The 26,995-nt window shown below is 41.4% G+C and overlaps 1 protein-coding gene across 1 annotated transcript in view; it reads right to left on the bottom strand.

The window, feature by feature from the left end:
• Positions 1-26,995, bottom strand: part of csmd3b (CUB and Sushi multiple domains 3b) — a gene marked incomplete at both ends in the record, with an annotated part of 347,168 nt that overhangs the window by 253,293 nt on the left and 66,880 nt on the right. The window contains one exon of the mRNA XM_083899904.1: positions 8,919-9,141. Within this exon, the coding sequence (XP_083756030.1) occupies positions 8,919-9,141 (223 nt within the window). The remainder of the gene's footprint in view (positions 1-8,918; positions 9,142-26,995) is intronic.

Genomic DNA, 26,995 nt, shown 5'->3' with positions numbered 1-26,995 from the left:
TACAGTATGCATGCGACCACTTTAACCACTTGATTGCATTCCAGCAGATAAATAATGCATGTCCATGTACAGCTCCCATGATTTAACGTCACAGTCTGCCCTAATAGTGATTAATAATTCATATTTGAGTCATACGTTACGACCAAAGACACTGAAACTGATTTCATGCAACAGAAACAGAAAACGATTCTGAGGCAAGTCGGTGTGTGTCGGGAGAAAGACCTTAAAAAAGCCACAGAAAGGAGAGGGAAAAAAATAGAAAATACTTATCTTCCTTCCTGTCTTTTTAACCTGAGCAAAGCTATTTGGATCTTCTGACGCACACACACACAGACATACCTCTAACCCCCTACAGGGCAGAACTGATGCAGGAAGAGATGAAATACCACTACCTCAGGCGTAAACATACCTCAGTTAACACTCATATGAACCACTCACTCTCTCACACACACACACACACACACACACACACACACACACATCTGCGTATACACTTCTTGCCTACCAGCCGAAAGTGCAGCCAACATCAAAGACCATATTTGCTCATTTTCACACCAATCACACATGGCTGGCCTTTGTGTTTCTGCCCGTTTCCTCCTCTGTGCCTGTGTTTTCCGTCTGCTTATGCGTGTATTTATTGCAGCCTGTGTAAGTAAGAGACTGTGTTTACTTGTCTTAATGGGGTTGTGGTGGGGTTGGGGTTGGGGGTAGCGGGTTGTGGGGGGGGGGGTTAAAATGAAAAATGAAACTAGCCAGGTGTGAAATTGTTGGTGTAGAGGATTGCAGATTCAAACTGGGTCAAACCAGGGACAGGTAGGTGGTTTGAGGCATGGAAGGCGAAGCAGGCAGATGCCAGGGGCCCATTGCTGAGAGCCCAACCTGAAAATGAGTTAGTCCACAGCAACAACAATTTGGTTTAAACCCCCCTTCACTTGTAAACTTGTATGATTGGCTATGTACAGCAGACTGCAATAATGTCAGGAAATGAAAAACACCAAAGGCCGGTTTCACGCTGGATTATAATATAATCTATGCGACGTGCTGCGTGGCGGAGTTTGCCTTTGAATATCATATCATCATGAGTATCCTTTAAATACACTTCTGTAAGAAGCTGTGCATCTGTTGGTGCGTCACCTTATTTAACAATATGCTTCTACCTTGAAACAGGAATTAACTGTATCGAGTAAGTGACATATGCAACAGATATAGAGGCTGAAATGGTAAAGACGGTTCATTTTCACAGTATATTTTTGCTGTGAGATGTGCACGGGTTACTGTAAAGAGGTCTTCCAGAAGAAGCAGGAACGAGAGAGACTTAAGGGCGGTTTGAACGGTCTCATGTGTGCCTAAATGAAAAAAAAAAAAGAGCACCCACTGTGAAATAGGCCGAACAAATCCCCATAACACCAATTTGAAACCAGAAGCTTCATCATTTCCCTTTTTTCCCCTACATGTTTAATAGTGATTAAGTTATATTGAGGGTTTAATTGGTGACAGCTGAAAAATTGGTTTGGTCTTCATGTCTGGTGGTCTCTTCTGATTCAACATAGGCTTGCCATGGCTTTTTTTTTTTTTAAACCTTTAAAATAGTACGAACAAATAATACAAATTGAAAGACTATTTATAGATTGTTGCTTTATTTTTTACCTTTCATTATATCCTTTCTTCTTGGGCTTTCTCTTTTTTTACTCATGCATTTAATCGAGAAATTCTAGCCGCAGAGGTCACTATCAAAAACAATGACACGTGAAATGTCTTTGGTAATATGATTCTTCATATCTTTAAATGCCAAAGTATGTGAAGCATTGTTAACACATAAACATTTTTTTTTTACATTATACAGATACTACTGATTTAGCGATGTGAGTGTATTGAGTTAGGATTCTTTTTTGTTAGTTAAATTAGTAAAAAAAAATGGGAATAACGACATAATACACAATGTCAGGGATAATTCAGTCCCCACAGAGACTCCACACCTAATCAACACCTCCCCAAAGGCCTGGTCAACCAAATCACCACCATCATTAATGAAGAAACAGTCGATGCATTTTGTTCGCACAATTAGGTCGAGCTACGACTCTGCATTCACTGGCAAAACTGCCGTGTCCCAGTACACAAGCACTGGAGGGGAATCAATTTATTGAATAAAGTGCATTTGCGTCTGCTATGCTATGTGGGGTCATCATGTATCCCCTTTCAGGTTGTTTAGATTGGGCAGTTTCCACTGTAGCTGGAGGCTAGTCGTTAGCATGACAAGTGCCATTCATGAGTGTTACTAATGAACTTCGTTGCTGTTGTCTTCTTCTTCTTCTTCTAATATTTCTGGGTTCTGGGTTTCATATACATGTACATGCTGCACTGTACTGTGACTGATTATTTTTATTATTATTATACTTACTCTTTATTTATTTGAGAACCTTCAAATGCACCTCTAGGTTTTGTTTGTAGTAGGTGCAGCAATATTGAGGTTTATTTTGTAAGAATTATTACCTGTTTTTATTTTTAAAAACACGTCTTTTGTTCAGGAAATCATGGGCAATTTGCCACTGTTATTTTTCTCAGTTGAGTCAAAATAATTGTTTTTTTTTTGCATTTCTTTTTATACCAACAATTTACCGCACCCTGGCGTCAAAACCGAACCATGTACCAAATTGTGACCTTTGATTACCTTTACACCCCTAGTGTAAGTACTATTTGAGTCAGATTAATGATGTGTTTCCATGCTACAGTTACCGCACTGCTCGGCTCAGCTTGAATCTATTCAGGTTTTTTTTTTTGCTTTTTCATTTGGGATAGTACCTGGTTCCGATCGAGTTGATCTGATACTGAAATGTGACCTCAACAGACTTCTGGCCACTGATTGGAAGGAAGAGTCATGAGCGCGATGTGCGACACTAGAATCAAACAGTGCCAAATTTGATTCGCCCGAAACAATGCCGAACTGTGGATCTGTTAAAAAGATATGCTGAAAACATGCGAGTCTGGTGCATTTCGCGATCGTGAGCCAAATTACAACCCGTTCGGTCTTATTTCAGTTCAGTGACTGTGTCAGACAGAGCTCCGGTCATGCAGGAAGTACTGAACTAATCCTTTTAATAAACTGATTCTAACTAACTAGAAGCTAGAACTGTACCATAGAAAAGTGCCACAACATATTATTATTTAAATAGACTTGTTTTGGTTGATTTTTTTTATAATGTCATGGAAAGGTACTGGCTGACAGTCACTTGTCTCACACTGTGCAGACAAACAACATAGCAATTGGCCAAGGCTCTGCCCAGGCCCTCTGTCCTCCACACTCTCTTTCAGTCCTGCCTCCCCCTGGTGTAACCTCTGTCACTCACTGACTGACCTGCCTAAAGATGGAAAACTGTTTTTGGTCTCCTCCACCTGCCCAGAGAGGCCCAGCCTGGCATCACAGGCACAGAGCTGCATTGATGGCACAGGACAGAAGGTTTCCCCGGGACCGAACCTAACCTTCCACTCTACAGCAAACTTTGCTGATTTTTATTTGGAGCTTGTAAAAACATGACAGATTTTACGATAGCGAATGTGTTTTCCAATACACATCAGGACTAAGCTAGTAGCTCTCAATTATAATATATGATTATAATATAAATCTGAAGTTAAATAAGTTTTTCATAGTGGTACTTAAAGTGTCAGTTGGATCAAACTGAGAGTTTGTTTTATCCTTTTTTACTAAGGGAGCGTCTTTCACACATGTTGATCACATTAATCACATTGTGGGAGCGACCTCGCTGCTGTGGTCCAGTCAAAGGTGCTTTTTAAAGCTTCACTCAATAAATAATAAATTACAGCTCCAAGCATGGCCGTTGGCTGTTAGATGCTTCTCTCTAAGATAAATGAGTGGTTTGAGGAAAAGAACAAACCACAAAGGGTACATGACTCACATCCGAACTGTAGTGATTCATTTCACGGCATTTAACAATGTTTGTGTTGTTTGCCTTCGTATCATAGATCAAATAAACTCCAGACAATCTAATCTAATCTTTATTTTCTAACAGGATTATCTAGATCAAACCTAGTGAGACTGTTGATGCGCATTCGCACAAATGAAGTTTACTTCTGAGAGCACATTTCGCATGCACAAAGCAAATTTAGCCAGAAGACGGAATGGACAGACTGACAGATTGCACTGATCAAATATTCATACAGTGACCTGACACAACTTTGGTAGCTTCTCTGCAAGTCTGACTTTGCACTTACAATCTGTAAATGTATATCTTTACTGTGATGGCTGTAACGGTACATCTTACATGACGCCACAAATAGTCCCATGTCAAGCTTTACACCATAAAAGGGACAGTTCAGGTTTTTTGATGTGCGGTTGTTGAGGGACTTGTACCTATTCACTGTGTTATGGACAACTGTACTCCGCTTACTCCCTCTGCTAACATGCATCCAGGAACACATGTTTGAAATCCTTATTCCTGTCCTTTCCATTTACCTAGGTAGCACAAACTTAGGGCCCTGGTATACTTCTGCGCACATGCCGCGCCGTGGTATACTCATGCGTCAGGTTACTGCTGTATCCATCACCATCAGGTGATGCAAGGAATAGTGCTACAGCTCCCTCGGACACAAGCGGCTGACAGATGAAAGGCTCGTCGGGCAGGGGTCGCAGGGTCGAGGATCGGATGACTATCGTTGGTGACGACTTCTGCTGTCAAAATGTTCTTCTGCTTGTTGAGCGGGGCTTAATGCTCCACCTACTGGTGAGGCGGAAGTTCAGTTTGAGCATGTGCTCTTATCCTGGGTTTCCACTGGACGTTTGTTTTACTTTGATTCTGTGTCGGACTTGCTGTCTGGTGCCATCTGCTCTGTTGAGCTTGACGCAACTCGGCAGCGGCAACGGCAAAAATAGAACTGCTACCTATCGATAGCGTTGCGGCGCGGCGAGCCGCTTCTGGGACGCTGCAGAGACGTGCTGCAGCGCGGCCAGTGGAAATGCTCTCATTGATTAGAATGGAAGCGATTTGCAACGGCGACCGTGCCGCGGCTGTAACGCGTCCAGTGGCAATCCAGGGTTACGGTCCAATGAGGTAGGATACCAGGGCCTTCACAGTGCAAGGCAGCAATAGACCAGCAACCAGCTACTGAGTCATGTAAGCTGAATCGTTTTTTTTTCTTTTAAATAGACTCTGGTGCAGGAGAGTGAGCATTTCATAATTATACAAGATGATACTGTACACTCAAGATACAATATATTTTATTAATGAGTCTTGTTATGGGGCTAAAATCTGGATTTGTGTGTTTTTACAGAGCGTGTGTCCATGTGGCTCTGGCTACTTCTCAGCACAAGAAGAGTGGAAATCACCTTTATGTAACATACTGACAATATTCAGGTACCTTGTACAATCCCACTGCAACAAACCTGAACAATCCCTTTAATGATAGAGCATAGACTTACTGAATACTGAAATCAATCACAATTGTGACAATTACCAGAAGCTCTATGTCTCCTTTCTAATATTGAAATTTCACTGTAATCATAAATTCTTTCATGAAAATCTCTGGTGCTCACTTTTCTAAATCTCACACACATCAATCTTGTTCCCTAAATGTGCTGCAACGTGTATCATCTGTCAAATTAAAGTTGGATTGTTAATGTCATCGTCTCCTCCAGCTGTCATGGTTCTCATTGGTTCTATATTTTAAAATAAGGACAAGGTTTCCAGGTGTGAGTAGGGAGGTGTATTGTTATTCACAAAACAGACTAAAAGTAGAGTCTGACTAAGTGGTGTTTTCAGAGTCTCTGCTCTCAATCATTCTGACAATTTCTGAGTTATCATCTTCTAAAACCCCTTCAGGACTTCATTTCAGAATTTTGTGACCAACGTTTTTTCCACTCAGCTATCAAAATACTGTGATTTTGTGGGGGAAAAAAAATATCAAAATGTCAAAGTTTCTGAGTGTATGCAAGATGGTGTTTGTCCCATGCACCACTGGGATCACTTAGTTTTTTTGCATTTCATCCATCCCTCCATCCTCGATGACAAACTATGTGGCGCTCTCTTGGCGCAAGGCACATTATTATTATCAGACAGCTGTTAAATTCTCTTTTGAATTCTTCTTTTGCAGGTTTTAAATTTAATATGACAGCACATCAGTGAGTGACACGGGGGGGCGCTGACTGCAGGATGAAAGCAACTGGGGCAGTAAAAGAATGCAAATGTATTTTCTTTTTTTTTAAACAAACCAGTCAAAGAGCACCTTGTCTGTCAGCCTCAAAGAAATGAATGAACAACAATGATCAAAATCCTGCTGTTGTAAAAAAAAATAATAATAATATGAATATATGGAAATGAAATCGAGTGCCAAATACACCACTTGTTTGTGCTGTATTTATTTAAGGTCATTTTAGAACTCAATGAGGCTGTTGAAATAAATTCCCTTGACATTCTTAAGTGCAGATTTGTTAAGCACTTATCACAAGTGACAAAACTGAACTGGCATTTCTGTTAAATGAAAAAAATAAATAAAATATGTTAGAACCAAATTATCATCACAAGCTGCAGAGACACAACATAATATGACAAGTGACCAATGAATAAAATTAACTTTTTTTTTTCTCTTTACCTACAAATGTCACACTAACTGTTGACTCAAGAGGCTTTGACATAAATTAAAAAATGATGACATCCAAACATCTTTCTTTTCTCAGCCCCTCTATCATCTATATTTTCCCCGTTTTTTTCCCTACTGCATATCTCCTTAGTGTCTCTGCTCTATTAATGAGAATAGTAATGTGCGTATAGGTATCACAGTGATTAATTAGGTTAATCTGGTGCCCGGGCAGCTGTAAAAGCAAAGAGTGGTTCACCTCCTAATGACATGAACTGGTAGCTACATAAGGGGAATTAAAAATACATATGCAATAACAGCAATAAATGATCATAGATAATAGAGTGTGTATGTGTGTGTGTGTCCAGGTTCCATGTCAATCATTTGCCTGTTAATGAATCTGACCCTTTAATCACCACTTTGGCCAGAATTAGGTAAATTAGCTTAAATAATAAGGTAAATGCAAGTGTGCAGATTGCGTGTGTGCACCCAACAAGCGTGTGCACACGCACAGAACATTTTTTTTTTTTAAAGAAGCAAAAGCTCATGTCCAACCTCTGTTTTATTGTTCTCCTTTCTTCCCTTCCCTTGTTTAATTAACTTTGTGTGGCAATTTGAGCCCTAAAAGCCACCACATTGTCCGAGAAAGGTTGATTATTGCAGCTGGCTGATTAGAAATTATGCCCATTGAACCAGAGGAACACGGTTCATTCCTCACGGAGGGAGAATTGCTTTTCAGCAAACGACCAAGTATCAAGAGGACTCATTTCATCTCCCTCCGACCCAAATCCTTTTTTGCTCAATTGAACCAAACCAGACTTCCATGCGTGGCTGTCTGTCTGCAGTTGCCAGAGAAATCCTTGTGTGACCTTTCCCTCAAACCCGTTGACAGTCAAGGCTCTTAATATTGACAAAGCAATTCATGATGAAAGATTCTCTTGAGGTGACACTGAACAATAAGGGTGTAATAGGGTGTGTGGATTTTTATTTTATTTTAAACACCACATTTCTGTTCAGTTCACTCCTTTTTTTAAGTGCTCCTGAAGTTCTCTGAAAACGAGTGCTTGTGAAAATGTTAGTTTTCATAGTGAAGCTTCAGAATGTTTGCATGTGTCCAGTCTTCCACATGGATTTCTAGAGTTACAGGCGACGCTCTGTATTGATTGTTTAACGCGGCTAACTCCTGTCTCTGCGGATCTACGTCATTGCTGCTGTTGTTCGAGTCGCACTGCGAGTGACCGAGACGTTCGGACTGAGACGGATCTGTAAGAATCTGATCAGGATCTCATGTATTTTTTAGCTGTCCAGTCTGCCAGTAAATCCAGCGAGATACAATCTGGATATGCTTAAAAATCCAATTTGGGCTGCAGTCTAAAGTCAGTCCAAGGCCTTTGATTCAACCATTCCTACAAATCAGATTGGTCCATGAAAATACTGTACTGTTTTGAAGCCATACCCATTAAAAAAAAACAAAAACAAAAAAAAAACAGTGCAAAACAGGACTAAAAATACCAACTGCAAGATAAACAAAAAAGCTCCAACTTTCTAGCAAATTAGTGGACTTTCAGTGCCAGTAAATGCTTCAGTAACTATGTTTTTGTTTTTGGCGTGTGCCCTGTAAATGAACTTTCTTTTAGGGGTTTTCCAAATACAGAGCTTTCCTCGCCAAATTAGCAAAGACTGATCTGTGTAGAAAGTGCCTCTGCATTAAAAAGACGGTCCAAGAGGAGGTTCTTCTCGGATTTACGAGTACTTTAATTCAAAAGAGTGTTCGAGGTGAAAGTCAGCAGCCTTAAGATCCGAAATAAAAAAAAATAAGGCCCTCATTTTCTGTTAGTTGATCGTCTGTGTTGCTTCCACACCTGAGCGATGAAGAGAAGCTTTATTCAAAGATTTTTTACTTTTTAATTTATTTTTATGAAAAACTTTTGTCTGCCATGTAATTATTCTAGTTCAATTTACCTAAATACAAACAGAAACAACATTGTGAGCGAGCGCAGCAACTGACAGATGCTATGAAGTACAATTTATTACCTGATAAAATTGATAAAACTTTAAGGCAAAGAGAGTTCCAAGGCTTTTATGAAATGAGTTTCTTTGTTGGTGCTTTTTTGGTGGTGCCACCTAACTAAATAAATAAACCACAGTGGCAGTGATTGAACCTTTGCAATTGCGCACTACAGCAAGACAGCACTCACTCAGCACACACAAGGTCATATTTGCAAGTCAAGGACAAATATCTTAAAACATACACCTTAAAACATACACCTTGAAAGCAATAATTCTGGTGATGAACAGTATGCGTTTTTTTAAAACTCTCTGTCTAATCCTACCTGGTCCTGAAGTTGGCAGGGTGGGGATGTCCATCATACAAGGACAAGAAGTCATATTCTTCTTCTATGGCAAATGACAAGAAGATGAGCTGGATTCTACTTCCTTCCTCCCCGACAATGACCCAGGTGCAGTTTGCCCCATTGGGGTAGCCGTAGGGAAAACCAGGCGATTCTATACTGCCATTTCTGCCTTTCAGTGTGCCGCCACATGTGTAGATAAAACCTGATGGAGAAGAAAAAAAAAGAAGGTTTAAGTTAGTTTACAGTACAATCTACACAAAACACAACAGTTGCAGAGACAATGTAAGAGTATTAACATGGTACAGTGATTACTCTTGGTCAGCATGTGTTTGTACAGTGTGTGAGACCTGCTTTAATTATGACAGGGACTGAGCATTCATATAAAAACACACATCGCGTCGGCACTATTTTAAAAGCACACACAGCACTTACGGGGCTCAACAGTGCTCCATGCTACTTCAAGTAATACCCTTACTTTATTTAATACATTTAATTAATGCTGCTAACCTGCCGGCCCAGTCCAATATTAGTGGCCCACTATTAATTTATTAGAGGCTTCAGTCCTGACAAGTGTCTGTACTACCCTGAAGTGTATTAAAGCTTTACATCAACACAGGGATAGGCCACACCTCAGCCTCAGTGACGATAAGGTGGTCAGATTTTTGTCACGACGTGGAGGTCGGTGTGCTCATTCATCTTTTCATTCATTCAGCCCCAGTTGTTTGTGCATATACATAATTTACATGGATTTTCAAACCACGTACCACCATACCTGCCTCCTTTTGCCTGACTACTCATCCGACCCACTCACAATCTTGTTCCCCAGTCCCACATTAGCTCCATGGTATACAGGATATACACAATTTGCCTTTGTTATATTATGGTTTAGCTTTCCAGCATTCTGCTCTGCTTTTGGCCAGTTTGTCTGTTTGTATCCGATTGTGTTTTGGACCTTGTCTGGGTTTTTTGGGGGGGGATTTTGATTCAGTCTGACCCTTTGTACTTTTCTTTGCCCGTTTGATTTTTGGGGTTATTATTGTTATAAAAAATGTAACTTTACTTTCACATCTGCCTCGCGAGTCTTGCTTTTTGGGTCCCTCTGAGAAACCTGCCAGCCTTTGACTGTACATAACCTGATTCTTTGATGGTGATGTTCGTGATAAACGCATAACACCATCATCAATCAGACTAAACGTGTACAACACTTTCCATACAATGCGGTGCAAGTTATGCTTCTTATAATAAAAACAGCTCGTCAGACTCAGAACACATGCAGCTGAGTTTTGAAGTTGCTGTAACCAGCTACACTTTTTCTTCGGAAGACCAGAAAGAAGAGCATTAAGCTAAATGGACGTAGTCTTTCAATGTTTTTCAGGTGTTAATAAGCGGTCTTTGTCATGTTAATAACATGGGCAGTTGGACTTTTAATTGTTTTAAAGAGCCACAGCTTTGAGCTCAGGTCCGATACGTAAAATCTCAGTTTTGTCCTGGCTGAGTTGTAGGAAAACATAATTTAATGTCAAAAATACAGTTATAAAGGTAATTTACTGGCCCTGTGTCATCAGGAGAAACGGCTATGAAAAGCTGTGTATTGTCTGCATAACTATGGAAATCAATGTGTGATGACATTATCAAGTGTAAAGATCAAAAAGCATGGGACCTAGACCTGAGCCCTGGGGAACACCACAGTGTAATGTGTAGCTACTGGACAAGTAGTCATTGATGATCATCATAAAAATGCATGTATGGTAAAGTTAAAGATGTGTCAGAAACTTTTACAGCTTGATTTTAGTGCAACAAGAAATATAATCATCTCTGCAATGAGGCCACAGAGCTGGGTCTGTTGAAGAACGGCACCCAGTGTGCTGGGTTTAATCCAGGTCCTGTGACTGACTGGATACTCCCCACTGAGCTGCCTTTCCACCTGACTCAACAGTTTAAAGAGATCAGCACTCTTTGGCGTCTCAGTAGCATCCAAAGATAGCTTGTTCTTTGTTTTTTTGCAAATCCCATATAGACATGTCAGAATTCAAGGCAACGGTAAGCCTGTGTCAAAGCCTATAAACCATTTATAACAGGAGGATAAAAACTTTTTTTTAAAGACACTTCAATATGAATACAATCGTTGAGTCTGTCCACATGAGGAAATGACAGATGACAAACTCTTGTTTGTACTATGCTGCATCAAAGACAGCGAATAATTAATGCAGGAGGACGAGTACACACTAATAAATCTTAATAAGCTACTATAGGCTTTTCATTATATCCCTTTGTGACAGGCAGTTAGGGAGAGGTGGATGAAATAGGAGGGGAGGAGTAGACGCACAGCTAACAGCCAAATTAACTGCAACAGGTGTTACACTGACTTTTTTCTCTGCACAAAACAAAACCACCTCCACTGCTGATGATACCAAGTGACTGTGGAAGGGCGGGATATCTAACATATATAAAAAAGGTAATGTAGGTAAGGCAGCATTACAAGAACAATGTTTAAAACCCCCAAAAAGTTTGTTCATAGTCTGTTGATGCCAAGATGTTAAATTGGTAACAGAGCATTACGTATTGTTTTGCTCCACACTACATCAATAACTTCACGCTACTTTAAAGTGGTAGACAAACTGTTTACAATAGGTACTGCACATTTACAGAATTTCAGCATAAATAATAATTAGAAACAGCACTTGGAGTGGTGGGTTTTATTTTAGGGCTGTGCTACAATAATGAGGCGATACAATAAGGGATTGTTTATGTGCAGAATACAGTGAGGATGCCGTGTCTGTTTTCATCCTTTTCTCTTCCGTTCACAGGCTGCGTGTACTGATTAATGAGAAGACAGGCTAATGCCGCCGCTATACTTATTCTATATCTCTCCGGGATACAACACCTGCTAAATGCCTGAATTGTAAAATGCAAATGTAATTGATCTCTTTGGTCTTTCGCGGTTCACATCAGGATCACTATCTTCTCCCTTTGATCTTAATGCTGCTTTTATTTCACCACAGGTGCTCGACGAAGGAGGCGTCCAGGAGCGAAGTCGGTCCAGAGCGTTTGTTTTGATGCTCTATCGATCCACAGTGGAGAAACCGCCCGACAGGGGAAGGCAGGCTGCAGCGTCAGCTCGCAGAGCAAAAACACCTCGGGTAAGCTGGTGGGGATTTAGCATCACCCTACTCAAGGACACTACAGCAGAAAAGAAACTTCTTACTGTATTAGACTTCTTATGTCCTCTTGCTTGGGGATCACATAGTAAATCACTACACGGCACAGATCCACACCTCATCTAAACCAGCTCATTCTTCTACATTGGAAATGTGCTTGTGCACAGTATGTCATTACAGCTCCAAAGTAGAAATAAAAATGGTGTACAAGCGTATTTAAAGCTGCAGGCCTTTGGTGTGTTATTAGTGTATGGTTGGGAATTGCCGTGTATGTGTTAAGACCTTGAATTCAAGGGTCTTAACTGATCCTCCTTGGAGAGCAGAGCTTAAATCAGGGTGATCATCCCGCTGCCTTTCATGTTTATGAGCCTTGTTATTTACCATAGCAGCTGGGGCCACAGGGACAGCAGGCCGATCCCACTGGATGCTTTTTCAACCAATTATCCAAGACAGAACCCTGACCAAAAATGGGTTTGTGCAGCATGTGTGTCTATATTTGTGCATGTGTGCGTGTGTATGCGTGTTACTTTGAGCAACATTCATTTCGCCAGACAATTCCAAGACCATCACAGCGATAGACATAATGACCAATGGCAGCCTGAGTTGCAATTAAGGGCCGGTATCGTTGTCCCTTCACAACCAATCACAGCTGAGAAGTTGAGAAACCAGCGAGTACAGGCAAATGTGAGACAGAGCCAAGACATATGCTGTATATGCACAAAGATGCACATTATGCAGTGTGGTGTATATTTATATATATATATATGTATATAGACAAAACATGTATGAATATATACAAAACATACACCGTTTGATTCTATTTGCCTACGAGGAAACAAAGGCTGGCAGCCATACCTGCATTTTTCCTATAAGACACTGCAGAAAAAAGATTGTGCATAGCACAGCAAAAATAAAACACACAACCCATTGAACTGCCACTGCCATCTTGGCACAGTTCAAAAAGGGAAGATCCATGTGGTTCCCAACAGGAATCAAATTTTATGTTCAAAGTTACAGGAGGGGATTTATAAGGATGGTTCACCAAAGAGTCACTCACTCAAAGCAAAAAGCCACACATACTGTACATGAGCATCTGATGTCAATTCTGATCAACTCAGTGATGAAACTATCCATGCATGTTCAGGAGAGTGTTCCTGCTCAGGATAAAATGATTCATATATAAAATACAAAATACTGGGTCAGTCATGTACTTCACAATAAATACTAACGGTAATACACTTGCTTTTCACTGTAATAACCTGTTATAGTGATGATATTTTGAAATTGTTACCCATTTCTGAAGAGATTATTTTACATGTTTTGAACCTATGTAAATGCTATGTCCATCATATACTTCTTAGATTGTTTTATGGATTTAATTATCTGTAGCAAAACTATGGATTTAAAGAAACTCTGAATCTATATTCCCTCCAGACAAATATAGAGAGTTATTACTGGAGAACAAATGAGCGATTCCTCCAGAAAAAAAGCAGACTCATACAAAAGTCTTATTTTGTTAAAATTACTGTTGGCAGGCTGTAAATTATGCAAAATATGAAGTGGAGCTGGAACTTTATTAACGCGGCGATGCACTTGGGCTTTTAATGAAACCCCAGCTAGACTAAAAAGTCTTTTTGTAACAGTTCTTAAACAGAACATGCAGTTTCAAAAATCCATGGGTAATTTCTTGTGGAAATGGAAACTACTACAGAGAAATTAAATCATTTTTTTCCTCTTCTTTTTTATTTGCATCTCTAATAGTGCCTATTGAGTACCTGGTCGGTTTGTTTACATAAAGTTGGTCAAGACTGAGGGTTACAGTAGGCCATAAGTTGAGCCAAAAACACAGTAAAAAATATTGATCGGTAACACCATTTGCTAACACATGGATGCTACTGTTTTGCATGCCCGTGTCTACCATGTTAACTCTGGTGTAATAGCAATATCATATCGTATGTTACAGCAGTCACTCATATGTACAAAGTCAAGGCAGTTCCATGCAGCCGTGCAACGATGACTCTGCCCACGTTGAGTAAGTACTATTTTTGTAATGGAAAACCAACATAAACCGTGGCGTGCTGTGCTGGGACCATAGTGGAAAAGGGCCAAATGTATGCTTTTGCATTGAGGTGGACATCTGAAATGTAATTCATAAACTCATAATTAAAAAAAAAACAAATGACTACGTACAATATTGCAGTTTATTTTTTACCACACTTATGATGTTGAATTTAATCAAATGCAAACTCAACTTACTCAGAAAATATAGTGAAAAATTACTAATAATGATAATGGTGTAGTTTTGTTGATGAGTCACTGATTCAATGCGTTTCTCTAGATTTCCAGCAGCACATCTTGACATAATTTCCTCAACATATTAACTACTAGGTTGTACAAATGTGTGATGTTTACAGCCTACATAAGAGATACACACTATGTCAGGTCATCACATTTTATATAACCCTTAAAATATTGCCTCTTTTTCTTTCTAGTCTTTCTAATGAAGTGACTTAATTAAACTGAAAAATTAGGACAAAGAGTGGGAGTGAATACAGTGCAGAGATGGAAGGCAGAATAAACAGAGAGAAAAGGACAGACTTCCCCTCATTCATCATTGCAGGAAGAATGAAAGGATGATTTAAAAGTCATCACTCAGGGGAACCGTGGTGAGAGAGTGTAGGAGGAAGGGATGAAGAGTGAGAATGAAATAGAGAGCGAGAAGGCAGAGGTAGAGGGAACCACAAGGAGGAGAGAGACAAACAGCGAGAAGGAGACGGGGTAAAAGAGAGACTAATTATGCTGACTACCAGACCGAAACTGACAGCTCTTCACCACACACACACACACACACACACACACACAGTGAGAGAGAGAACCACAGGGTCACATAAAGACAGTCATGTTTGAACACACGTACACACTGGGAAGCCCACACAAACTCATGCATGTGCACATGACTTCAGAAAACAGATGCCCACACATTTCCTGAAATACATATACAAACGCTCACACACACCAGAGGTCGACTAATTAACTATTTTAGCAGATTTGCCCACAGTTTGTGTACAAGATGCATTCAACAAACTCCATCACCACTGCAAACACACAAGCTGTCCTCTAACCATTTTAAAAGATATATATAATATATACAACTGTTAACTGTTTTCTTGGAATATTGAGACATTGTCTGACATTTTTTTAAACTTTTAGGCTTTTTGAGAATGGGGTACCGGCCGATTAGTTGACTGTCAGATTTTTGATGTGTTAATCTATTGTTATTCTTTCAGTCCTTAAAAATCCACAAGTGGTAGACCTGAAAACACGAGCACAGCCCCAAACACACATACACTGAGGCCCACACTAATGTGTACACTTCGAGTGTGTTTGGTTGCTGACCGGACTCTTTATGCCCTGTGCAAAAACACAAACTGCACAGAGGCAAAAGGGAAAAAAAATAAAATATATTTATTTGATTAAAGAAAATACAGCATGCATGTGTATGTAGTAAGTGTAAGTGATAATTTGTGCTGTTCTGACACATGGAAGAGCAAGTGGTGGCTGCTACAAGTTACCAAAAAAGAAAAGAAAAATCAAGAGCGCTGTCCATAAAATGACATATTGAGAGGCAGAGGATTTCAACACTATTTTATCAGACGTTCGACAACCTTGCGCACCTGGAGTGGAACGTTTTAAGAGGGCATGAAACAGTTTATTGACATTAAACCAGGTCCCTCCTAGAATCCAAAAAATGCTGCAGAAGCATGGTGAGTACAGGTGCCACCTTTCATAAAGAATATAAACTTTTTAGAGGCACCTACCGAGGCTGCAGGGCATGTGGGTTTGATACTAAAAGTATTTTTCTGGTGGGTATTTGTGTAAAGTGGGGCAATTCCCACCCCAAAGATTTAAACATAGTTAATTGGCAAACAGTAAAATGTTTGTGGCTGGACTGGGGAGCTCCCAGGTGTGAATAAATGCACTCGTACTAATGAGGTTTATCTGGAAAAAGAGCATGCATGCTCAGCGAAAACCTGTCTGGATAAAAAGAGCTCAAAGACAAAGGAGAATTTCTGCATCTTGAAATGAGTAGAATTAATTAACCTGGGATTGTATTACAGGCTTGATCCATTTCCTCAAAGCAACATATCACTGCGAATGTCTTATTATAATGTGCTTACAAGTGGTTCATGTTGGAAACTGTCACACCACCTGAAAGACAGACTGCACTGTCATATGCTATAGACTCTCAGAGTACATTAACAAATGCTTTCCTGTTTCTAGACAAAAAGAGAACCTGGATCTGCGTATGTGGAGTTTGCATGGATTTTCCACTCACAGGTCTTCAATAAGCACTGTGTTATGAGCTGGGGACCCGTGCAGGATGTTTAAGAAGCACATTGTTACCTTGCAAGCATCAGCAAAGAAGAAAATATCTGCTGCCGTGAAAACAATTGCAAAACTGCGCCCCATAGGACTGTTATCGTCTCTGCAGTGTCTTTACATCTGATAAAATTTCAAAATAGACATTTCCATTTCATCATTTTACCTGCAAAATAAACCCTGCACTCATACTTGTATGCACTACACGTTTAGCCAGAGTACTAGCACATGCTGGAAAACAACAAACCTTCAAAGGCAGTGAGTAGAACAGCATCTCATAGACGGTGAGATTATCTAAACGTAACCACAAGTCATATGTAAATGAATAAAAACCTGCCACTGACATACCATAAAACAATTTGACTTTTACACATCCTGAAATAAGCTTAAAGATTTCAATGAAGTGAAATCAATTACAAGCTTGTCATTTTCTACAAGGAATCCCATGATGAATACAGCCATTTTCACATGATGGTGACTGCTTAATGAGGAAAGAGTGAAATTACTCTATTATTCATTTAAATGGTACCCATGGTGCCCCCTCAAGGTTGCTAGGTGTCCCCAGTTTCTACTTGGGTGGGGGAGCAATGGCTCCCTCTGTCATATCTGTGTGGGTGAGCACAAATTCTGTCATATAAAATATTATTCTTGTCCTCACCAGTATAGTGATATTACACAAGTCCAGGTAAAAAAAAACGCTGTTTAAATCTCTTCCATCGCTCTGCGGTGCTCACTGTGTCTCCATTCCACGTTTGCCTGTCTCGCTTTCATCTTGCAGCCTCTTGCTCCTCCTCACTCTGCCTCTGGGGACCTCAGTGATACCAGATTCCCTTAAAGGACTATTCCCTCTAATCTCAAAGCCTCTCATTTATGATTAAAGAATGGCTTTCCCGGCGGAGTAAAGTGACCCATCAAACCCGCTCCAGACAGAGAAGCCGTCCAATCATTATTCAGATCATGGCAGCATCAATCGCCATCCTCAAAATGAAATGCATGTGTATTTGAGCACTTGTGCGTGTGCGTGCATATCGGTAAATATAAATGAGCTATTCACATCTTTGGAAACGTTGAAGTCTATCTTACTTGCGGGGGTGTCAAGGAACAAGTGTGGGAGGGAACCCAGAGGAAGGCTGGGGTGACAACGTAACAGAAAGGTAGACAAACTAAAAGCATAAAGGGTGACAGAATGAAGAGCTGAGTGGCAGGGCGAGAAAGACATAACGAAAAAGAGATAGCCAAGGTAAAAATGCAATAGGGAGAGACAGAGCAAGAGAGAGTAAGCATGTTTGAAATGTCCCATTCGCTCTTGCTGTCAAGAATGCTTGTCAGCCAAGAATTAGACTGCTCCACACCGCCACTGACTGACAGTCAGCCTGCGGTCTAGACTATACCCTGGAGTGGTTGAGGCTAAATAAGGGAAATGGCTACAGAGAGACAGAGGGAACACACCGGGCTGAAAATCAATTTATAACACTGTCAGTCAGAGCCAGGAGGGGACGATGGAGGTACAGAGAGAGGGGAAGAGAAGGAGAACAAGAGCAACAGGGAGGCAAGGATAAGAAAAAGGGGACACACATAAAAGGGAAACACAAAGACAAGATCTGAGGCTAACGGTAAACAAACGGGACTGATTGAAAAAAAAGAAAAAAAGATGAGAACTGAGGGGACTCTTTGCTGTTGTGATGGGAAATCAGATAGAAAGAGGAAGTGGCAGAGATAGAAGTAACAAGTCTTAACTTAACCTTCAAGTCTAAAGCAAGTCTTGGGTTTCTGTTGTAAGTCAAATTGATCCCGTGTTAATTCAAGCAACTGTTTACATGCTAATCATGACGGGCCTATTTCATCTGAGCAGTTCTGACTCAGAACCCATGCTGTATCTGTGTCACTGTTAATTTAAGTAAAATGAAATAACCCATAATCGCTACTCATATTGTACTTGTGTCACTTTTTTTAATCACAACATTATTGTTCAAAATTGCCTGATGTAGAAATAACGCACTGTAATTGCATGTATTAAACACCTACTTTAAGAAACTTGAATACAGGGTTTTTTACCTCTTTTTCATTGCTAAATTCATTATGCAACACAGCCCCCAGTGACTCAAAACGTGAGAAATTACAGAAGACAACTTAATTATACCAACTTGTCTCTCACAACAAAGGGGATATATTTAAGGATCAAGTGTCCAAAACAGAACACCTTCACTGCCTCCCTGCTAGAACAAAAACTTACCAGAGCAGAGCAGGGATAAACTTAAGTCAAAGGAGAACTTATGACTCGGGACGGGCATCCCATGCAAAAACACTATTCAAAAGTCGCATCTAATTAGTCGAACAATTGTCAAAAACAGACAAAGACAACGGTTCATTTCGATGAGAACGGTCGAGGTACCACTGCACTGTGCCGGGCACTGAGCATAAACGGAGCTGTTCACCTCCGACAACAAGGTCGCTGCCAAACTATAAGTATGTCATATCTTAATACATAAACCATCCATCCATCTTCTACCGCTTTATCCTCCACATGAGGGCCGTGGGGGGGGGGGCATTGTGCCAATCTCAGCTGACATAAAGCAATATCTGGGGGTACACCCTGGACAGGTCACCAGGTTACTGCCAAACAATAAATACAGTATGTCAAATCTTTTATCTTTTATGTCATATCACATTTTTTAAATTCTAAATGACTAAATTCTCGACTCAAATTATCTTAAAACTGCATTTGTGACACAGAAAAAGTTTGATTTCTAGCTGTGTTTTGTCCATAGGTGATACATTACGTAGACGCCTCATGATCAGTATACTCTCCAAGTCCCGCCTCCTCCCGCATCTCGCAGACGAACCCTTATTGTCTGATCTGATACTGAATACAATACAGTGGATCCTATGAACAGCAGGGAAATGCCTTCTACGTCAGTGTAATCACCACACACACAAACCGACCTTTAAAAATAAAATGGCTCATCAATTATTCAACATTCATGACCTATCCCTACTTATGAATGTAAAAAATCTATTGGGAACAAACTAGATTAGATGGTGGCTCAGGGGAGCAGATATTGTGTTTTATTTTGGACAGTTGCTTCTACTATTGCCACCTATACCTAGTACATGCACCACCATTCAGCTGTTTGCACACAAAAAAACAAAACACTGTTAACACAATAGCTGGATGACACAACAGAACACCCAGTTAAAATGAACAGGAAAATGAATGAAACACCTGATTTAGTCAGCAGGGTCAGCCCTTTAGCACTTAAGTCTCCTATTAAAAGAGTTGAAATACCAAAGTTGTTTATTAACCTTTCTCAAGTCGACAGGATCTTCTGTCCCAGTGGACTGCTGTTGTCAAGAGTTATGCTGAGTAACAGAATTATTGGGTGAATTGCGAGCTCAGCATAAGCCCAGGTGTTGGTGCAGTCACGCCGACGAAAGTGTGTTCTATGGGTTTGAGGATGAATGAATATGCTTTACATCATTCTACAAACTTTAAGACAAAAACCTGTTTTACAGATTTTAAACTGAAATGTCTGTGGAATTTGAAAGCATCATTGTTCTGTATTGTTGGTCAGTACTCCATATTGCTGGTTAGATTGACTGTTGTAGTCATTCACATCTCTGACAAGCTTTTATGCCCTTCAAGGGAAATGCAAGTGTGATAGTACATATCGTACGTAGTAAGCTGTAGTAAGAGGGTGCCGCGGATGGACGCCACGGTGTGTTGGTGCGCGTTGTTTTGTTTTGTTTTGTGTTTAAAGACTGTTTTTTGCGCTGATACCTGGAGCTCTTTCACCAGAGAAGAGCTCATGAACATCAGGGTAACAACACCAGAGGATTTATTTCCGATTTTTCTTCCACTGGAAATTTTGGACATTCTGGTCAAAGGAGTGCTCACCCTTGATCAAGCAGTGAAACGCCGGAGGAGAGGGGAAACGAGCCAGGGGCGCTCGTGCGTCTTCGCCAGCGCGGATTACGCACACCGCTACCGGGAATATTTCTCTCCAAAGTGCGTTCACTGCCCAACAAACTGGAGGAATTACAACTGCTGTTGGGGAAAAACAGGGACTTCTCTTCATCTGCTGTTTTGTGCTTCACGGAGACGTGGCTGTGTGGATTAATAACGGACTCTGCGCTGCAGCTGGCAGGCTTCACACTTTACAGAGCGGACAGGGACACGGAACTTTCCGGCAAAACAAAAGGTGGAGGAATCTGTTTTTACATCAACTGTGGTTGCCGAACGACGTTACAGTGATCCAGCAGAATTGTTCTCCTGACCTGGAATCTTTCATCATAAACTGTAAGCCTTTTTATTCACCCCGCGAGTTTGCTTCATTCTTTCTGGTGCGCGTCTACATCCCGCTGCATGCCAACGTGCAGGACGCACAGTGCACGCTCGCCGATCAAATACTGTGTGTGGAGCGGACCAACCCGGACTCTTTAGTTATTGTCCTTGTTGACTTTAACAAAGGTAATCTCACTCACAAACTCCCTAAATACAGACAGCATATTAAATGCCCGACCAGAGAGGAGAACATTCTGGATCACTGACACCCTGACAACGTCATGGTGCACCTGATTCCTGCTTACAGGCAGAAACTAAAGCTCTGCAAACCTGTGGTGAGAACATCAAGGAAGTGGACCAGTGAGGGCTGTGGGGGATGGCCAGGCGTGTTTTGACACTACTGACTGGGACATGTTCAGGACTGCTACCAACTGTCTGGATGAGTACACAGAGGCTGTGACGTCATACATCAGCTTCTGTGAGGACTGCTGTGTTCCATCACACACCACGGTGAGTTAAAACAACGACAAACCCTGGTTCACAGCCAAACTCAGAAGGTTAAGGTTGGATAAGAAGAGGCCTTCCAGGAGTACAGACAAAGACAGAGTCAAAGAGGCGAAGTACAAGTTTAGCAAGGCGGTGAAAGAGGCAAAACGACAGTACTCTGAGAAGCTCCAACGCCAATTCTCAGCCAACGACTCTGCTTCTGTCTGGAAAGGGCTCAGGCAGATCACCAACTACAAGCCTAAAACCCCCCACTCCATCAACGACCAACGCCTAGCCAACGACCTGAACGAGTTTTACTGCCGCTTTGAAAGACAAAGGGACAGTCCTGCAACCATCCCCCACGACACCTCCCAACAGCCCCAGCTCCAGTGTGTCACCTCCACCTCAGCAAAGGCCTGGGCACCTCCACCAATGCCGTAAAGGTCCCCCCTCCACCTCCCTACCCACCCCAGTGACGACTGTTTCCATCCATGAGAGGGACGTCAACAAACTCATTAGGAGTCAGAACCCCTAGAAAGCAGCTGGACCAGATTCTGTCTCCCCATCCAGCTTGAAGCAGTGCGCTGATCAGCTGGCTCCAGTGTTCACAGACATTTTCAAAACCTCATTGGAGACATGTCCCGTGCCAGCCTGCTTCAAGACCTCTACACTCATTCCTGTTCCAAAGAAGTCAAAGACCTCAGGACGTAAACGACTTCAGACCCGTCGCCCTGACCTCTGTGGTTATGAAGTCTTTTGAGCGTCTCGTGTCTTCACACCTGAAAGCCATAACCAACCCACACCTTGACCCGCTGCAGTTTGTCTACAGAGCAGAGCTGAACATCAGGTCCCTCATCAAGAAAGCACAGCAGAGGATGCACTTCCTGCGGCAGCTGAAGAAATTCAACCTGCCAAAGACAATGATGGTGCACCTCTACTCCTCCATCATTGAGTCCATCCTCACCTCCTCCATCACCATTTGGTACGCTGCTGCCACTGCCAAGGACAAGGGCAGACTGCAGCGTGTCATTCGGTCTGCAGTGAAGGTGATTGGCTGCAATCTTCCATCGCTCCAGGACCTGTACGCCCCCAGGACTCTGAGGCTCTTTGAGACACTCCCCTCTGGCAGGAGGCTGTGGTCCATCAGGACCAAACCTCACACCACAAGAACAGTTTTTTTCCCCATCTGCTACTAGCCTCATCAACAGGGATCCACCCCCCTGATACTCTCCGACTCTTCACACTCCACTTCTGCCTCTACATGTCACATTGACATTGCATCCATAAACTATGCGTTACATTAATGTTGGTACTGTGAACATTTGCACACTGTAACATTCACTGGTACCTACTATCACTGCACAGCTGTACAGCTCTTTTACTATTACTTACAAATATGTGTTCTTCTATTTATATTGTTATATTTTTTAATTTTAAGTGTTAATAGATTATATTTAGAGATTGTTGTTTGTCATGCACAAATGACACCAGAACAAATTCCTTGTATGTGTTAAATCGTACTTGGCAATAAAAGCTTTTCTGATTCTGATAAATTGTAGCTCCCAATGTTGCTATCATCCTAATCTTATTTCACCTCAGTGTCTTCAAGGTTAAAAAACACATATCCTTAAATGACCTGTTTCTTTAGAGTTCCTCCCGACATTTTACAGCAGAGATGGTCAATGACAGGGTGCAGCAGTAGTCTATATGATACTAATGATACAAATCGTCTGAACTCGCTGACCAGTGGTCAGGCTGTACTTTGTTCTAGACTTATTTGTTGTGTGTACTTTGATCACATTAATGACCTTTAACTCAAGCAAGTTGTCGCCCACAGCTAACTACTGAAGAAGAACTTTATCTAATTTTTACTCGATTTTCTTTCTCTTTTTTTGCTGCACAGCTTCCTTTATCTCATATATCTCCTCCATGATTGTGAAACAGTGTAACAGCAGCTGGAAGGTGTTTATTGGGTTCACTTTCACAGCTGTGGTTGGCTTTAGTGACACCTTACTGTCATAAAGCAGGAGAGCAGGAGGGTATGAGGAAGTGAGAGACACCATAACTGCCAAGCTAAGCTAACCACTAGGCTACAATAACCACTGAATGTGATTTTAAAGTAAATTACATTTAAGTGTTGTTAATGGAGATTGATGGCTATGATTGATTACTGAAAATGAGTGCATAGAGCTCTGGAGTCAGCACCGATCACCCGCCATGTTGGGAGCCTAAGATACAGCAATAAATGCTGGATCCAACCCTGACAGAGTGAATATACCTGATCCTTACAATGCCCTGGTGTGCTTTTAACCAGTTTGTAAACAGGTGCAGAGGACATTATTCCAGACCTGGGGCCCATTGCACAAAAGTAGGATTCAGATATTCAGGATAAATGACTGAACTCGGTTCAACGAATCCAAAACAAGGGTGTCCAGGCTCAGTTGGTTGCACAGAGACCAAGCCAGGATGAGCAGATTCATCAAGCCAGGTGAAACCAATCCTGGATCAGTGCGTGCACACGGTTTCCTCAAATAGACCACGCTGTCGATCGAATATTCTGAGATTCATCATGACAACTGCGGCGTTCTTTTCCACGTCTGAGGCTGAAATCCTCACGGAGGCGATGGAAGACCAAATCAAAAAGAAATGAAACACGGCCACGATAATAAACCAACGACAAAAAGCGACCACCTGAATGCTGCCACTGACGTCTATGAACGTGAATTCAATCCCACCCGTTCACCGTCATTGCTTTCTAATTACGTCGTACATACGTTTTTCACCAGGGAAGGCTCAGAGACACTCTGGCGGAGCTTGTCCCTCAATATCAAACATGCTAACTAAGTGTAATGACAAGTGGGCCATGTAGGTGGCAGCACTGCTTTTTTGGATGAGCGATCAGCATAGATCATGAGAAGAAGAGAGATGAGGAGGGAGAAAATAATGGATGCATTATAAAATCTGCACAGAGCACCGCCCCCTCTGCCTTGAAGACTTTATGAGAAACTTTATGAGAAATGTGAATAAATAAATTACATTGTTTTTTAATATTATGACAAAGCAGGTTTTGTCGTCACTATCAGTTCATAAAGTTACCGTTAAATGTGATGAACACATGAATTATAGTTGAAGATAAACAGGTTACGTGAAAGAATCAGGAGTTATACAACTACTTTTAACGCGTTGTTATTGTTCCTAGACATAATTATACAATTATATAAGGGAAATCAGGCAAAAACATGACATGAAACATGATTCCTGTAACAAGACATAATAGCCACGGTTAATTAAATAAACCATTTTTATTGATCATTTTAATCTTTAATTGCGTCATTATACTTTTCATCTTTCTGTATGCACTTCACTTTTGTTGGTTTTGCCATTTATTTATAAATCCATGGTTTAAAGCCAAAGTTAACGTGACGTCGGTATTCATGAAATCCGCTGGCGCACGTCATTAGCGTATACCCATCATGCCTATCGCTGTTCACGGACGCGCTGAGCAAGTCGATACCGCGGACGGCTCATTCACATTATGCGCAGGATGAGCAGCGCCATAGGAGTCAAAGCAGCGATGCGCTGCGCTATCCAGACTTTATAATACACCCATGGAGAAAATGGAGGAAGTGAAAATAGAGAACGTGGAGCTTACGCTCGAACAGAGCATGCTTCGCGGAAGTTCGGTAAGGAAGAGAGTATCGACTGTGAGCGGTGACGAGGACGATCAGGGAGAGCATGAAAGCAGGGAGTCATGGAGCCGAGCGGTCTCCGAAAACGCCCCCGACGATCCACTGGGGCGAAGCGGCAAGAAGCGGCATTGCTCGCGCCGCGTGTCCGAAGAGTCCGATACAACTGACGAATCTGATGGATTCAGCGAACTGGAGCCAGATTCGTCAGATGAGTGGTTCCCGTTCGAAACGGACAGGAGCAGCAGAGACTCGTCCCCAGACGCTGGAGGACACGAAGAAGGTAAGAGTGTGCTAACTTTTTTAGCCTTAACTTTAGGGGAGAGGGATTTGATCACCCCCCCTTCAGTCCATGTCACTTATCGTCATTTATTCCCACGACTTCATATACTGTAATGTCCGTTGCCTGTACTGATGTGAAGGAATTTTCACTTTACAGATTGTGCATCAAGCAGAGGTCCCACTCAAACTCCTGTTGGGAGTGCAAAGAAAGGTAAAACACATTTTTCTCCACTTCACACTGCAGCAATAAAAAAAAATATATATATAGGGATGTGAATCTTTGGGTGGCTCACGATCGATTCATACAATTCTCAGATCGATTCAATAATTGATACAATGCATAGTGTGCTAAGGCAAATTGTGGCATCAAAACAATACCGTTTGTGTAAGATAATGTGATCACACAAAGGCAAACTTAAGACAAAAGTTAACATGTATTAATTCAAAACAAATAAAAACTTAGTACAAAAAAATAACTTGAATAAATAAAAGCTTAGGCTAGCTGCCTTATTCTCCCAGAAGTTACAAAAATAAACTACACAAATAACACAAACTGGTGTGTTTTGTGTGGTTTTTCAAAATAGAAACTTTTTTTTTTAAACTTTTTTTCAAAAATAGATTTTTGAAGTTTATGAATCGATTCAGAATTGTGGATGATCAGAATCACGATTCCTATGTGAATCAACTTTTTCCCCCACCCCTAATATATATTGATGGTAATTCATATTAATATAATTTCCAGGTCGTGCATCAAGCAGAGGTCCCACCACCACACCCACTCCTGTTCACAGTGCAGAGAAAGGTAAAACAAATGTATTTTTCTCCACATCACACTGCATCAATAAAAGAAAATGTATATATATTTGGTAACGTATTTCTATCATTTCCAGGGCGTGCATCAAGCAGAGGTGCAGATTCTGGCTGGCATGAAGGCGACAACTGGCAACCAAGTCAGATCCCCTTCACTGCAACCCCTGGAACCCAGGGAGCTGCTGCGGAGCTGGATTCTGACCTGCCTGCTGACTTCCTGGAGCTGTTCCTGACAGATGATCTGCTCCAACATATTGCGGATCAGACAAACTTGTATGCCAGTCAGTATTTACAAGCACACCTTAAATCTCTAAGAGCTAATCTTTGGAAACCTGTCACAGTCACAGAATTGAAAGCATTCTTTGGCCTCACCTTTCTCACTGGGTACATAAAAAAGCCTAATCTTGAGTTATACTGGAGTGTGGAGGAGGTTGAAGCAACTCCTTATTTCAGTCGCATCATGCCAAGGAACCGATACCAAATTATTTGGACGTTCATTCACTACAATGATTATCAGACACAGGATGCGACTGATAAAATGTACAAAGTCCGCCCAGTGTTGGATTACATTGTGCATAAGTGCAGGGATCTGTTTCAACCAGGGGAGAATATTTGTATTGATGAGGGCATGATGCAGTGGCAGGGTCGTCTATCTTTCAGGGTGTACAACCCGCACAAACCTGTCAAATATGGGATTAAATCATACATACTGTGTGACTCTGCCACAGGGTACTGCTTCAACATGCAGCCTGATGTCGGGACAGGTGATACTCTGTCAGACACAGTGTTTGCACTCTTAGATCGTCTCGCAGGCCATGGATATACCCTATTCATGGATAACTTTAACAATTCTGTTGCACTCTGTGAAAGATTACTTTCCGCACAAACCAATGTATGTGGAACATTGAGGAAGAATAGGGGGGAACCGAAGCTCATCACAGAGCTGACAAGATCTGACCTGGGGGTGGGCGG

This window comes from Microchirus variegatus (assembly GCF_963457635.1).
Source record: "Microchirus variegatus genome assembly, chromosome: 13".
Lineage (NCBI taxonomy): Eukaryota > Metazoa > Chordata > Actinopteri > Pleuronectiformes > Soleidae > Microchirus > Microchirus variegatus.
Note: the sequence above shows the minus strand (reverse complement) of the source record. Positions and strands in the feature narration are given on the sequence as shown.